Source organism: Prionailurus bengalensis, chromosome A1 (genome assembly GCF_016509475.1).
Source record: "Prionailurus bengalensis isolate Pbe53 chromosome A1, Fcat_Pben_1.1_paternal_pri, whole genome shotgun sequence".
NCBI classification, from domain to species: Eukaryota; Metazoa; Chordata; class Mammalia; order Carnivora; family Felidae; genus Prionailurus; species Prionailurus bengalensis.
In genome coordinates this window covers 13,875,871-13,890,604 of record NC_057343.1, presented here as the reverse complement: position 1 = coordinate 13,890,604, position 14,734 = coordinate 13,875,871, and the positions used below count along the sequence as shown (strand labels likewise).

At 39.2% G+C, this 14,734-nt stretch overlaps 1 protein-coding gene and 1 long non-coding RNA gene across 11 annotated transcripts in view; one reads left to right on the top strand and one right to left on the bottom strand.

Moving 5' to 3' along the window:
• The window catches only part of NBEA (neurobeachin), a 685,885-nt gene extending 675,684 nt beyond the window's left edge, over positions 1-10,201 (bottom strand). For all 10 annotated transcript variants that reach the window (XM_043576682.1, XM_043576704.1, XM_043576721.1 and 7 more), the window contains exon 1: positions 9,251-10,201. In XM_043576682.1, coding sequence (XP_043432617.1) covers positions 9,251-9,544 — 294 coding nt within the window. In that variant the 5' untranslated portion in view covers positions 9,545-10,201. The remainder of the gene's footprint in view (positions 1-9,250) is intronic.
• Positions 10,202-10,226: 25 nt separating this feature from the next.
• LOC122481363 lies at positions 10,227-11,196 on the top strand. Its single transcript, XR_006296832.1, has 2 exons — positions 10,227-10,471; positions 10,670-11,196. It is a non-coding gene; the product is annotated as an uncharacterized LOC122481363 (long non-coding RNA).
• Positions 11,197-14,734: the final 3,538 nt, after the last annotated feature.

The window sequence follows — 14,734 nt, the reverse complement described above, 5'->3', positions numbered from 1 at the left end:
ACCCTTTTTTACACATAAGGAAACTGAGGCACGTAAATTTTTAATAGCTGTATGGTATTCCACAATATGGAGGTAAAATGATTTATGTAACCTTTTCTTATTCTTGAACATTTAGGTGGTTGCCATTTTTTTTTAATATCATAAAACTACATGTATCCCTCATACTTGTCCACAGGTAATTCTTCCTTAGCCTAAAGAACTAAGGATGACTGAAAGAACCTTTTTTAATTTTTTTTAATGTTTATTCATTTTTGAGAGAGAGAGAGCAAGCAGGGAAAGGGCAGAGAGGGAAACACAGAATCCGAAGCAGGCTCCAGGCTCCAAGATGTCAGCACAGAGCCCGACATGGGGCTTGAACCCACAAACCGTGAGATCATGACCTGAGCCAAAGTTGGACGCTCAACCAATTGAGCCCCAATGACAAGAACCTCTTTAGATCTCTTGATACATATGGTTAAAATGTCATTCAGAACAACTCTAACATTTTACATGCCCTACAACATCATTTAAGATTATTTTAGCATGCCTAGGACACAAGGGTAATTTTCTTTTTAGTCACCTGTTTTTCATTGTATATCACTATTATGTTGTTATTTAGTAAAAATAAATTTCTATATTAATTAGCAATGTATGTTTCTTTCTTGAATTACAACAAGTCCATTGCCAAGTTAATATTTTTTGTTTTGTCCTATGATACTTAATACCTAAGGTTTTTTTTAATTTAATTTAGAATACTGCTCAGGAATCATTGGGGTGTAATGGATAGAAACCTAACTTAAACTGGCTTGAGTAAGACAGGAAATGTATTAGCTTAATGCATTGAAAAGTCTGTGATATAACTGACTTGAAAAGTTCCAAAGATGTCATGGTAATCTATCTCCAGGTTCTAGGTGTTTCTGTGATAGGTCCGTTCTCAAGCATGCTCTGCCTTCAAGGCAGATTCCCAAATATAGACTTACATTCTAACATCTTATCAACTGCAATTGTATCTTTTTTGTTGTTGTTGTTGTTATTTTGGTTTTTTTCTCTGACAGAATTAAGTTACCAAGCTGCTCAGATGTGCAACTATATTTTTAACCAAAAGCTGTTACTGATGATCCAGGTCCAGGTTCTGTTTCTGATCAAGGAAAAGAGAAAGGAATCCAGAGAAACCTCAAACCATAGAAGGCAAGAATCAAGAAGGGATGACTCCCCAAAGGAGTGTGAAAAAACTAGAACGGTTAGCAACGGAAAGAATGGATGTTACACAGCCAAAACCAACAGAAAACTGTAACATTCTAGCCCATGGCTGCCCATACACCTTACAAGCTCCCTTCTTTCCATATATGTATAATTTTTAACACCCGTGTCTAACAATGTTACTACCTTAGCCACAGTAGAAAACATACTTATCACTTCAAAGGGTTACAAGGTGAAAGGGGTTGGGGAAGAGACAAAGACAATGTCAAGTTGCTGCATCAAGCTACAAGTCTAAAATCTTTGCACTATGAACAAAGATTATTCTTTGGTCAGATCCAAACGTGCATTCTTTTTGGTGGTACCTTATTTTCTGAAAACATATAGCTACATAAATTTAACTATCTCCCTGATACTTAACATACTATGGTAAAAGAACATAAATAATAACTGCCTCTTAGGAGAGTGAAGATAAACCATGGTCACTGATTCAAAGCATAAACCAGACACTACTGGTTAGAGTAGCAAGAATTCCTTACCCTGGCAATGGAGTTCCTTGTTCAGCCAATTTGGATGTACTCAACCCTAATATTCTCAGAAGACCCTGCTTGTCCATTTACCCTCATGGCCTTAGATTTTCCATCTGGCAGCTCTCCTGCTTCAGCACTTATTAAACCACTTTCACTTATTAAAACCCAGAACTGCCGTAGAAGGAAAAGAACACAAGTCTTTGTTTACCAGGCTTGAAGTAACCCTAGAAAGTAGTTTTCCTAAAAACTTAGTAAGCTCTTGGTCTATTAACTTCAGTCACCTGAATGAATTAGCATCAAAGCCAGAGATCTTGTCAAGATACAAACAGCTTACCAATCTAGATTTCCATCTTTTCAGTTTCCTAACAATATTCAGTCTCACAGCAACAGACCTCCACAGTACTCATGCCCTTCATCCCCGGCTTAATGATTTTCCTTGAAGCAATGTGAAATGATAACCTGAGTGAGGAGGCATGGCTGTTCTCTCACCTGTTCCCTGGCTGCATCCTCTTTTAAAGCTCTTTAGTAACTGGATTGTTCCTTTGGTCAGGAAGCTGAGAGTATAATGCACTGAGGTGCCTGAGAGAAGCTTATAAAATAGAACTTTAAGTGGTTCTAATTTAAACTCCTGCCAACTTCAGCATGAGGTTAAAAAAATTTTTTTTTAATTTAAAAAAAGTAGGTTTTTAAAAAAAAATTTTTTTTCACGTTTATTTATTTTTGAGACAGAGAGAGACAGAGCATGAACGGGGGAGGGTCAGAGAGAGAGGGAGACACAGAATCTGAAACAGGCTCCAGGCTCTGAGCAGTCAGCACAGGGCCCGACGCGGGGCTCAAACTCACATACTGCTAGATCGTGACCTGAGCCGAAGTCGGACGCTTAACCGACTGAACCACCCAGGCGCACCCAAAAAAGTAGGTTTTTTAAACTTCAAGGTTCTTGATATTCTGATGCTCTGCTATGCATAGCTGCAAGCAGAAAGGGCCTCTCTTACTTGGAAAGACAGTATCTTCTTCCCTCTCTGCTCTCAAGCATGCCAGCGTGCACCAAAGCTAGTTGCTGTCTTATAAAACATTATCAAAGGCCACAAGAAGTGACCAAAACACTCCAGTATCACTAAAGTTACAGCCTCAGTCTTCCTTGGGCAAAGGTAACACCAGTGACAATTTAAAACAGCTGTTCTGTAATTCCTTAAAAGGAATTGCTATGGAAAAGCAAAGTCTTCACTGCCTTCATTTCAAAATGAAATGTCCCGTTTCCATTTACTAAAGTCTATGCTAGGGAGGATTCTTTCCATTTACAAGTGACAAAACCCCAATTTAAAATGACTTTAAGCTAATAAGAATAAGAATGAGAAACTTTAAAGGAGAGAATGTAATGGTTAGAAGATAATCCCCACAGGCACAGGGAACTGCAGGGGCTCAAGCATAACCAAGAATATACTTCTCACTCTCTCTTCCTATTTAGCCAAAGTCTAATACAGTCACCCACAGGTATAGGCTACATCTACCAGTTCAGCATCACCAACAGAAAATTTCAGTGCCAAGTCTTGTGACTGACCCTGTGGCTCCCCTAGAGTTAAGTGTTTATGCCTGAACCAGTCACAGTGATTCTGGCCATGCCTGGGTTATATCCCCAGCCCAGGGAAACCAGCTGAACTAAGAATGGGGGATAGGTGGTTCCTCAAGGGCAACTGCATCCCCCTTACCAAAAAAGGGCAATGTATGGTAGACATCAAAAACAAGAGATGTCCACTATTCCTGGAACTATGACAAATTATAACAATGCTTTTTAATTTATATCCAATGCATTATTCTTTGCTAATAACATCTTTGTTGTGTGCTTATATATTTGACATACACATAAATTATTAAAAAGTTTGTATCAGATTCTTCTTCCAACATGCCAGTTTAAAATACCATTTACATATGTAGTAAGGCCTACATAATGCATACATATTCAACATGCATTTCTAGTGATAGAACTAGGCAATACACTACGTGACAATGAGTCTAATTGATTTCAGGATGTTGGGACTGCACCCTACTGTTGATCATAATTTCAGAAACTGGTCTTCTACTGCCTATAATGGTGTCTTGCCTACTCAAAATGCACTTAACTTACCCAAGAGCCAAAAAGATAAAAAATAAACTCATATCTCCAACTTACAAGGATGTTATATCCAGATAAACCCAACGTTAAGTTTGAAAATTTCAAAAGTCAGTAACGCATTTGCTACACCTAACATCCAAACATCATTGCTTGTCCTAATCTACCTTAAACATGCTCAGAACACTTCTATTAGCCTATAGGTGGGTAGATCATTTAACACAAAGCCTATTTCTATAATAAAGTGTTGAAAATCTCCTGAAATTTACTGAACACTGTACTCAAAGTACAGAAAAACAAAATAGTTGTATGGGTACATAATGGTGGTCAGCTTATCAGTTGTTCACCCTCATGACCCAGTGGCTAACTGGGGGATGTGAATTGCTGCCCAACATCATGACAGAGGATCATATTGCATATCACCATCCCAGGAAAAGATCAAAAGTCTAAGTATGGTTTCTAGTGAGTATCATATTTACACCATCGTAAAGTCAAAAATCGTAACCATCATTTGAGTCGGGGACCTGCCCTCTTGGGGTTCACAGCAGAAGAGGGGAAACACGTATAAATAACAACACTAGACATGATAGGCATATCTCTGTAAGAGGAGACACAGGTTTGCCACTATCCAAAAGTAGAGTGTTCCCATGAAACTTTTCATAAGTCGAAATGGCATAAGGTAAAGAGTATCCCCCACTCTCCAAAAGCTGGCAATAGGCTACTTCACTTTCACAAAAGACCTATTACTAATACAGCAACAGCTTTTTTTTGCAAAAATCCTCTTCGGATTTCTTTTGGTTAACAAAAACAGTACTAATACAGGTGTTTCATAAAAGTGAAGGGGCAAAACACCAACTTTTGGAAAGCAGGGGATACTTATATGCCGACGATGCATAAAATATGCACAGTAGAGTCAAAAAATAAGAAACCTATGAAACTGATGCAAACCAGTATTTAAAGTAAATATTCAAAAATGTGAATGACTGAAATTTATGATACAACACATCTGTGATCCAAAATGGGGGTTGAGTCTGCTAGAACCAAAGCATCTCTCTACACTGTGTTTGGAGAAACCATAGTAGAAAGAAAACTTTGAGATACATTTATTTATTTAACAGCACAGTATTTGCCAAAAACTGACTAGCAATATACAAAATACTTATTTAAAATTAATATACCTTGATCATAACCTGGCTATAAAGTATTTGCTGTTTAAGGTCTTTTTTTTTATTCAAGAATAATTAACATACAGTGTTACATTAGTTTTAAGTGTTCAATATAATGATTCAACAATTCTATACATTGCTCAGTGCTCATCAAGACTGCTTTAGTGTCATTACACGGCTAAATTAATCTTTCTGTGGAAAATCTCAGAACTCTAGAAATGGCAAATTCCAATGTTACCAATGCATTCTTAATTTAACTTCCAATACCCAATAGCAAAAATAAAATATAATTCAAGTGAATATGAAAAAGCTTACATGTCAACATAAATTAAAATGCAAAAAATTCCCTTTTAATACAAGTAAATGTGGTTTTGTTAATATTAAGGACTTCCATGATTCTAAGACGCAACTACATATTTTTTAAATAAATTTGGTTCAAATGCAGAAAATACCTTTCGTTTGTGAAATTCTAAGTATCTTTAAAGTGAAAATGATTCTGATTATCAAGCTACAAATGAAAAACCTCTAAGAAAGTTACTGTCACATGCAAGTACAAGAGAATAACGTAAAAATTCCCTTTTAACTAAAATACTATGATCCATATGCAAAATCCCCTCCAAGTATCCAGTACTGCTTTCAATACAATATGCTATTTACATGTAAAAAAATAAAATTATTTGAGGAATTATTTTCTACAAGTAAAGATACACTGATACTGCACTGTAATTTGTGAAAAAAAATTTTACAAATTAAATGCTATAGAATTATACTACCTAAGACAGCTATTTAAAAAACCCTGTTGTGAATTCTTCCATTAAGTAAATGTCAGCCCTCTATTTTATCTTTTCTAAAACTATGTTTACATTAAAATCTTTGATTAAAAGAAACTTTCATATTATAAACAAAGAACCCATAATATTTACATAGCATTTACTTCAAGGAAAGAAAAACCTTATATAAACACATGTTAAGGATGTTTACAAAGGAACCACTGGACTAAGCAGTATGCCTGTTTTGTAACTGCAACAGACAACCAAATTCCTTCCTTATCTATAGTTAGACTCTCTTATACTGCCACATTAAATAATTCTTCCTAAATCCAAAGTTTGTTGATGATCATCTTCTTTCACAGATAAAGCTACATTACAAAATCCTTGGCAATATATTCTCATTGTAACATTATTTATGAATTAATTTAGTCATCTTCCTAATGCTATAAATACAAATATGGAGTGCTATATATTAATGTTTCGAGTTAACAGTATCATTATACAAAATACATTCCTCTACAATAGAAATTACTCATTTTATTTCTCATTACATTGGTGATTCTTCAACAAACTCACAATCCACTTCAGTAATGGAAGCAGCTCTACCCTTGGCAAACAAAAGCAGAAAAAGTACAACCATGGCTGTGTAGAAGTCCTATATATCACTGCATGCTTAAACTTTACTCAGCAAAACTTTTAATTCTTTGGGGAAGGCAAGAGAGAAATAGTACCTGAAAACCAAGTATTAGTATTCTCATACTATCTACAGATAAGAAATGTATGTACAGGAAAAATAGAAAGAAAAATATTTTGGCAAAGGTGACTGAGACTGTTTAAGGTAGAAACTGTTTTGTTTTGAAGTTTCATTAGTTCCCCTCCCTTCTTTTCTGTCATAAAGGGCACTGTGATAGAGGTTTCACTATTTCCACCTAATTTTTTTATTTAATGTTTTAAATTAAGATTGGAAATTTTAAAAACTCATTTTAGAGATAATATTACAAGCGTCCACCTTCTAACTAGTCATTTAATGCTCCACATGGATTTTACTGATTTATTAATAGAACTAAGTTTTGATAATTATTTTTTAACTGCCTATGATTCCAAATTATTTTCAGAACCAGCTTAAATTTTCAGATGACATTCTCATTATGAGTATATTAGAAAGATAAAGCCCTAAACTTACCGTTCAGGAAATATTACCCTTCAAGTAACCAATCTGAATTCCACAATCAATATAATTAACAACTTAATAGTAAATAACTCCTTTTGTCTTTCATCCTTTCCCCAGAAGTTTCCATTTAAGGACTTCTTGCATTCTTTAAATATGTACAAGGAGATTTTAAACCTAACCTTTTTTATGCCAAGATCAATGCAGTTACAAGGTCTTATGTGGATTTGAGGACATAACATTTCAGTATTACCTTATTTCTGATTACTCTAATCAAGCTTAACAGTAAAGTTAATTTCTAACATAATGTTTGCATACTGAAACTTCACGCCAGATTTTCACTGCACTGTACAAGAGTTAAATTTCTTTTTTATCTCAAAAGAAGTGCTTCACTTCCTTTCTTAACCTACTGTATATCTATAGAACCCCATCTGTTAAGAACTGATCTGGCATACATCATTACTGCTGCAGAGTCTGAACTGGTTACACATTCCAATCAGTTTCCAGCTTGTGAGAGCTCTATTGCCTCTTTCCATGTCAGAATGTATTAAGCATAGAAATACTTATTAAAATAACCCAATACCACATAACCTAAATAAAAATGATACTGATTAGGTGAAAACGGGGGGGGGGGGGGAGGAGGAATTTAAATGTGTTCTTTCAAATTTTTAAAAATACAATACGTGCTAACATTCTAACATGTTTTGAGATTTCATCTTGTTTTAAGAAAAGGCAAGTTACTGACCTCCTATTCGCAGCTAGTTAAAATTAAAACTCCCAAGAAACAATATTTCTATTACTGTTTTGAAAAGAATTTGGTTATATCAACGTGGTGACATTTCCCCAAACTTACATTGACTTTTGTGGTGATTTATTTGAAGGTACACAGAAGTACAAAGCGGTGTATTCTATTTAAACAGTAATAAATGTAACAAAGACATATTCTCCTATCTTTGATTTGATGTACTAGCAAAAAAAAAAGAAAGAAAAAAGAAAGGAAAAAAACACTTCAACTTTTCTGTGAATTTAAGAGGTTCATAAACCACAGACATTAATCCATGTCTCAGGGCACCAGTGCTGCAGCTTTCTTTCAGTTTTCCAATAGATCAAATAAAAATAATTGCTTGGCTAAAAAATCAGACTGTATGGGTATTATAAAATCCCCCTGCAAGCATATTTTTATATTCCTGTGACTCCACACCAAATACAATAGTCAACTGATCGCTCGATTTAAGCCTTGTCTTCCAAAATCCTACCTTACGTGTGTCAAAGACTAGATATTGCAGAGGAAACTGTTTTTAAAAGCTTTGCTGCAGCAAAAACTGCATTTGCAAAACATTAAAAATGAGCTACTCTTTAATTATCTGCAATTTATGATTCTCCTCTCTTTATTTCTTCCCATTTCTTCCCCTGACATCTTGAACGCTTCGTAGGCTCTCCGTAGATAGCGCAAAACATTAAGTCATACACAGTTCTGCAGTAACTCTTTCTTATCATGAAACAAACCAACACCTTTCCTTTGGTCTTTATCCACATGCCACGCTCTCGGAAGGCAACCATAGAAACCAACCTGTATGATTTGGTGCCCTCACATTTTAACACCTTGTATGCACACACACACACACACACACACACACACACACACACACACACACAAATGACTAACAGGTCAGCATATTCAGGGCAATATTACAAAGAAAGAAGGCTGCCTAAAAAGAGATGGGGCGCGGGGGGGGGGGGGGGGGGGTGGTAGATACTGCTACAACACTCTCCATCATAACCTCTGAATATATTTAAAGGCAGATGCAAAACTGCATCATTTCCCTCATTCGAAAACATCACAGCCCAGCTGCTCAAGTTGGAGCTAATGCGCTTCTCACATTTCAGTAGCACGGGGGAAATTAGGCTCTAGGGGCAAGGCTTTCATCCTCGGAGAGCGACACCACGGACAATTAAGAGAGTAGAAAAAAGAACCCCGGAGAACAGGGAGGTCTCCTCTCCCCCTAACTAAACTCTCAAGTCGACCCAAACCCTGCACAAGGAATGATTTCTACTCATAGGAGAAGTGATGGTAAGCGGTGTTAACTTGGGCACCGCACTCAGGTGGCAGGAGAGGACCAGAGGAGAGCGGGGAGGTGGCGTGGCTACGGCTGCGCGCAAGCAGGTCACCCGCTGGGCAATACCCGCCCGACGATCGGTGCTCCCAGGGACGCGCTGCGTGTGCGACCCCATGGGTGGAGGTGTGGGAGCGCGAGGCTGGGGGGCGGGGGGGTGTGGGGGGGAGGCTATGGGGGCTGGGAGGCAGATGGAGAGCACGCCTTTTCCCTTACCAGGTTGAGCACCGTCTCCACGATGTCCCTGTTGCTGACCTCTCCGACCTGTATGAGTCCAATCAACACTGCGAATTTCATCCGGATGTTGCGGATCGGCACGGAAGGGTTAATCATCCCCGCGGGCAGCACCACCGAGCCGGAGCCGGACGCCCCCCTCAGCTCCCCCATCCCGCTGCCCCCGCCGCCGCCCCCGCCGCCGCCCCCGCCGCCTCCGCCTCCGGCCCCGACGGCGATGAGCCCCACGGGCTGAGGCTCGAGCCCCGGGCCCGGGCCCGGCTTCTCGCTCGCCATTTGCCCCCCTCCTGGGGAGAAGGGAAGAGCAGAGGCGCTGCCTCCGCCGGTACCGTTATACCTGCCTCGGCCCCCGCCCCCCGGCCGTCGCCTCGGAGCCCCAGCATCCACCAGCGCCGCGGCGCCGGGCCCGCTCCCGCCTGCGCGTCCGCCCGGCCCGCTCCGGCGCCCTCCCCGGCGGAGGCGGCGGGTTATTCCCAGGCTTATTCCCGGCGGTGGCTGCGCCGCTAACCGCTGCCCGGCGAGCGGCAGTGCCCGCCCAGCAGCTGGACCGCGGCTGCCGCCGCCGCTGCCGCTGCCTCCTCTCTCTCCCCCTCCCGGTCCGTCCGGCCCGGCCCGCCCCCCGCGGAGATGCGGCCGCCGCTCCGAGAAGCTCCGGGGCGCGAGCGGCTGGCCAGCACGCTGGCCGGTGCGGAAGCTCAGGCTGTGGCCGACGCTACTGACGCTGCCGCTGCCGCCGCTACGGGCGCCACTGTTGTTGTGAAGCCCCGACGCCGCCGCTCACTCCGCCATGTTGCCGCCCCCTGCCTGCGGTAGCGGCCACTGCGCCTGCGCAGAGCCTCCGGGGGCGGAGCCCTCGGAGCACCCCCTCTTTTGCCCTGCCCTCCTTCTCTTTCCACCCACCCACCCCGCCACCCCTCGTTCCTCCCCCAACCACCCTGAACGGATAGACAGGTGAGCAGGTGCATGGGGACCGCTGCCAGACCCCGGGGCGAGCTGGTAGAGGCGGGGCGGAGAGTGGCTTCCGCGTACTTTTTCCCTTGAGGGTGGATTCTCCGGCTGAGGAAGGACACAGGGAGTGTGTGTCTTGCCTCCGCTGCCTCCTCCTCCTTCCCTCAATATCCTCTTGCTAAGAGGAGGTTCATCATCTTCGCCTTCATCATTGCATCCAGCAGCTGTCACTGCCAGTGCCACGTGCCTCGTAAGGTAGGGGAGTGGCAGACGACCTCTTTCTGCCCCTCTTCGCCCTTCCTCGCAGTATTTCCCGCCTCCCCCCACCACCCCCCACCCCCGAATTTCCTTAATAAAAAGTGGCTGGCAAAGCAGAAACAAACGCACGGTGGGGAAAGATCTTGCATTGTCGGGGAAGGATACGGATGGAGTGTAATGGTTCTTTCTCTACAGCCATGAAAGAGGCTGACACCTGCACACACAGGAACGACTTAAAATAGAACTTGTCAAACAGTGATCCGCTCTGGATGGAGCTCCCAACAACAAACAGCTCTTGAACTCGCCTACCAGCCTAAAAAGGCTGCACTGTGTGACACTAAGGGTAGTTTGCTGCGAACTACAAACCCCACATTTTAAAAATCCCTTGCAGTCTTCAGGTACGATGCCAGCTAATGATACTTCCCTTTTTCTTAGTCGTGTACAGTTCAGAGGTTTTTGAAATGAACTAAAAACGTAGGGAATCCTCACGGCCAGCCTTAATCTGTGAAAAAAGTAGATTACTGTATCTGCACAAATATAAAAACAAAAATATTACTGTCAGTTTAAGAAAATTAAAATGTATATGGTAATCTTGCCGCTACTATTGAATTAAAACTAAGTAGGCATGACTGCTGTTTTCTTCTTTGAAATGAAGGATGTAATTTTCCTTAATATTTCATGAAGTATACCCTTTTCAATAAAGCCACCAGAAATATTTGGTATCTTGAGGTATATTCAAGTCATTCCAATTGTTATCTCAAATAAGAAGAGTCAATATACAAATCTATCATAATCCGATTTTTTATTACATTTAATCGGAACAGCTAGTCGAGTTAACTCTCAGGATATTGGAACATGGTAAAATTCTAAAGTACTATAGGTTGTGTATAACACAGCTCCTCAAAACCGGCCCTTAGGATTAGTTTTTAGTTGTGTGTGAATTTGTTTAAACTTGCACTGAATTGATTAAATCATCAAGCAAAAAAATCCCTTTTGAAAGAAGTGGTAATTGGTATGTCCATTTATATTAAATGACAGTTGAATTATAAAATGCTAAAATGATTGAAACTTTATGAAAAACTTACAAAACCGATAACTTTTAATAGTATGAGTTAGATATGCTATAATTTAAAAATCCTGTGACATATATGACCACCTATAACATTTTTAGTGCTGTCTACTTTTGCAAGTGCTATTTTCATTTGTAAATCTAAAATGATGTATCTTAAATATGTAAATCCAGACTGAAAGATCATCTCACTGGCTTTTTTTCACCCCGCCGTGTGTGAAAATATGGCAGCAGGTTCTACCTCTTCCTATTTTTAGACTTCTTGCATGAGTGCTTTGAGAGACAGTGACAACCTGAACTTTCTATTTCCTTTCCAAATGAATAGCTTAACATCATGTTAATATTTTCACTTTAATTTTCTCTGTATTGCTTCTTAAGCAGTATGGGTGTGTGCTTTGGTTTTGTTTTTCTTATTCATTCAATTTGTATGTGTTCATTTTCCTTTAGTGGAGATAGGGAGTGGGTAAAAAGGATGTCACTTTTTCAAAGTAGGAAAACTCTGATACTGTCATACACGTACCAATATCAGAAATATTTTTAAAAGCTTACCTATTAAAAAAATGTTCTCCAGTACACTGTTAGCTTCTTGAAGGCAGTATGGTACTGTGGAAAGTGCAGCTTTCTCACAACTTGCTACCTGTTCAGCCTACTCAATTTATTGAGCTAAGTCTCCTCATTCACTAACAGGGATAAGAATATCTATCCCATAGGGAAGTAAGAATTCAATGAAATTACTTGAACTCAACAGCCAGCATATAGTAAATATGTCCTTGTACCCTTAGTATACAGACACAATATGTGTTGAATGACCTATAAACACATGTAAAACCAATTATAACCACATACAGGTCTTTATAATTGCACAGTTATAGGTTTTCAATAGTATCCCCAAAAGCATAAAGTTTAGAAAAGACAGCAGGTTTGTTTCCTTTTAACCTACAAAGCCTATGTCCCTGCAAATGTACAAATAGCTTAGTGTTTACATTAACTAACAATATTTTGGCATAGAAGCTACCTAAAATATTCATTTTTTAAGTCCCCAGATTAAACAATATTTTGTGGTTAATATTAATTTTGTACACATTTTTACTTTAATAGATGCATACCCCTGCTTCCAAAGGATGATTTTTCAAAGAAAAGAAGCCCATGAAGCTGAGTTTTAAGAAAGAATTTTAAAAATTTTAATTTCAGTATAATTAACATGCAGTGTTCGATTAATTTCAGGTGTTCAATATAGGGATATAGTGTTACAGATGACATATCAAGAAGTGATATTGCATAGTGGTTGAACACATGCTCCGGGGGCAATAGAACCTGGGTTTGGATTCCAGTTCCCTCAGCCACTATCTGCATAATCTTTGGTAAATGACTTCTCTTCAAAGCCATAGTTTATCAAATCCAAATTAGAGATTCATAGGATTAAAAGATGAAAGAAGTTAATACATTTGAAGTACTAATGTAGTAGCAAGTGTCAATAAATAATGTTTTCGTTCATTGGCTGTGGGAAAACACATTGTTGTAGTTATTTTTGTGTTTTCAGCACCTAACATGGCTGGCTTGTAATTTACATTTAATAAAAGTGTTCAAAAATAAATGAGTGAAAACAGCAATTCTCCTGGCTAAATAGTCCCATTTCCCTTGACCTGTTCTTTAAAGAACAGGTTTCTAGCTTTCTTCTAAATTTTATCTGAAAAGTGTAGTATTCAGGTAGGCAGGTTTAGACCAGTAGGTTTAGACCAAGTTTAGACAGGGAATAACTCTTTTTTTTTTAAGTTTATTTATTTATTTTGAAAGAGAGGGAGAGAGAGAGAGAGAGAGAAAGTGTGTGTGTGTGTGTGTGTGTGTGTGTGTGTGTGTGTGTGTGGCGCGCACGTGCACAAGCAAGGGAGAGACGGGGAGAGAGGGAATCCCAAGCAGGCTCAGTGCTGTCACTGCAGAACTCCAGGAGGGGATAGATCTCACTGTGAGATCGGGACCTGAGCCAAAATCAAGAGGCAGACACTAAACCCACTAAGCCACCCAAGAGCCCCCAGAGAATATCTCTCACCTGAACCTCAACCTTTAGAAATACAACTCATGTTAATGTAGCCCCATATCGGTTTAATTTGGTTTCATTCTGGGTTTGACAGCAACATGACACTAATGATTGATGTTTGGCATATAATAATTTTGGTTCCATTCCCCTCTCATGTTAAAATTCTTATCAACTGAAACACCAAGGCTTTTTGTTTTGCTGTTATTGTTTTGTTTTGTTTATAGACATGCTGCTGCTAAGCAGTAACACAACCCCCCCCCATTTTGAAATATAGAGTACAGGATTTTACATATATATTTAAATTTAATTTAATTCCTTTTTTTATTTTATTCAATTTTTTATTTAATTTTCCATTTAAATTTAATTTGCTGGGAATTTCTTAATCCTATTTATATCATACAAAAAAATGGTCTTCTTCCTATTATATTATCTGCAAACTTGAGCACAACACTTCTATATCTTCATCCAAATATTTGATTAAACAGGATAAAAACAGCTCTATAGTCACTAGAAACACTGATTGAAATCAATTCACAGTTTTCAAACTGTAAGCCTCAACCCATTAGTGAGCCTTGAAATAGATTCAGTAGGTTGCAACCAGCAGTTTAATGAAATAGAATAGAAAACAGAGTGGAAAATATCAAGTGCATCTATTATTTTAATTATATATATACATATATATATATATATATACACACACACACACATTATACATATGTATATACATGTATGCTTACATGTAAAATATCTTTTACTGTAAGTCATAACCAACACGTTTGGAAATCACTGATTTAAGTTGTTTATAAGCACTTCAACTATTAAACAGCTACCATCCTGTGCTAACAACTAGCCTATATTTCTCTAACTTGTGCAGAAGAATATCATAAGGGAACTTGACAAGTGGCTATTTGAAGTCCGGAGGCGCTGTCTCTGTGCCTGGGTGAAATTAAAGTAAAAACTATAGAGAGGTGTGAATTATTATCAGTGTTTCCGACATAACAAGCTAACCACAACGTAAACAAGAAAATGTGTTTAATGTGATGACAAGACTTACTGCTTCTTTTTCCAATGAACGAACCATTCTGTAATCTCACCTTAAGCTACCTGCTATGGTTTTTCAAGAATTTATCTCCTCCTTCTCTCCTTTGACACTTTA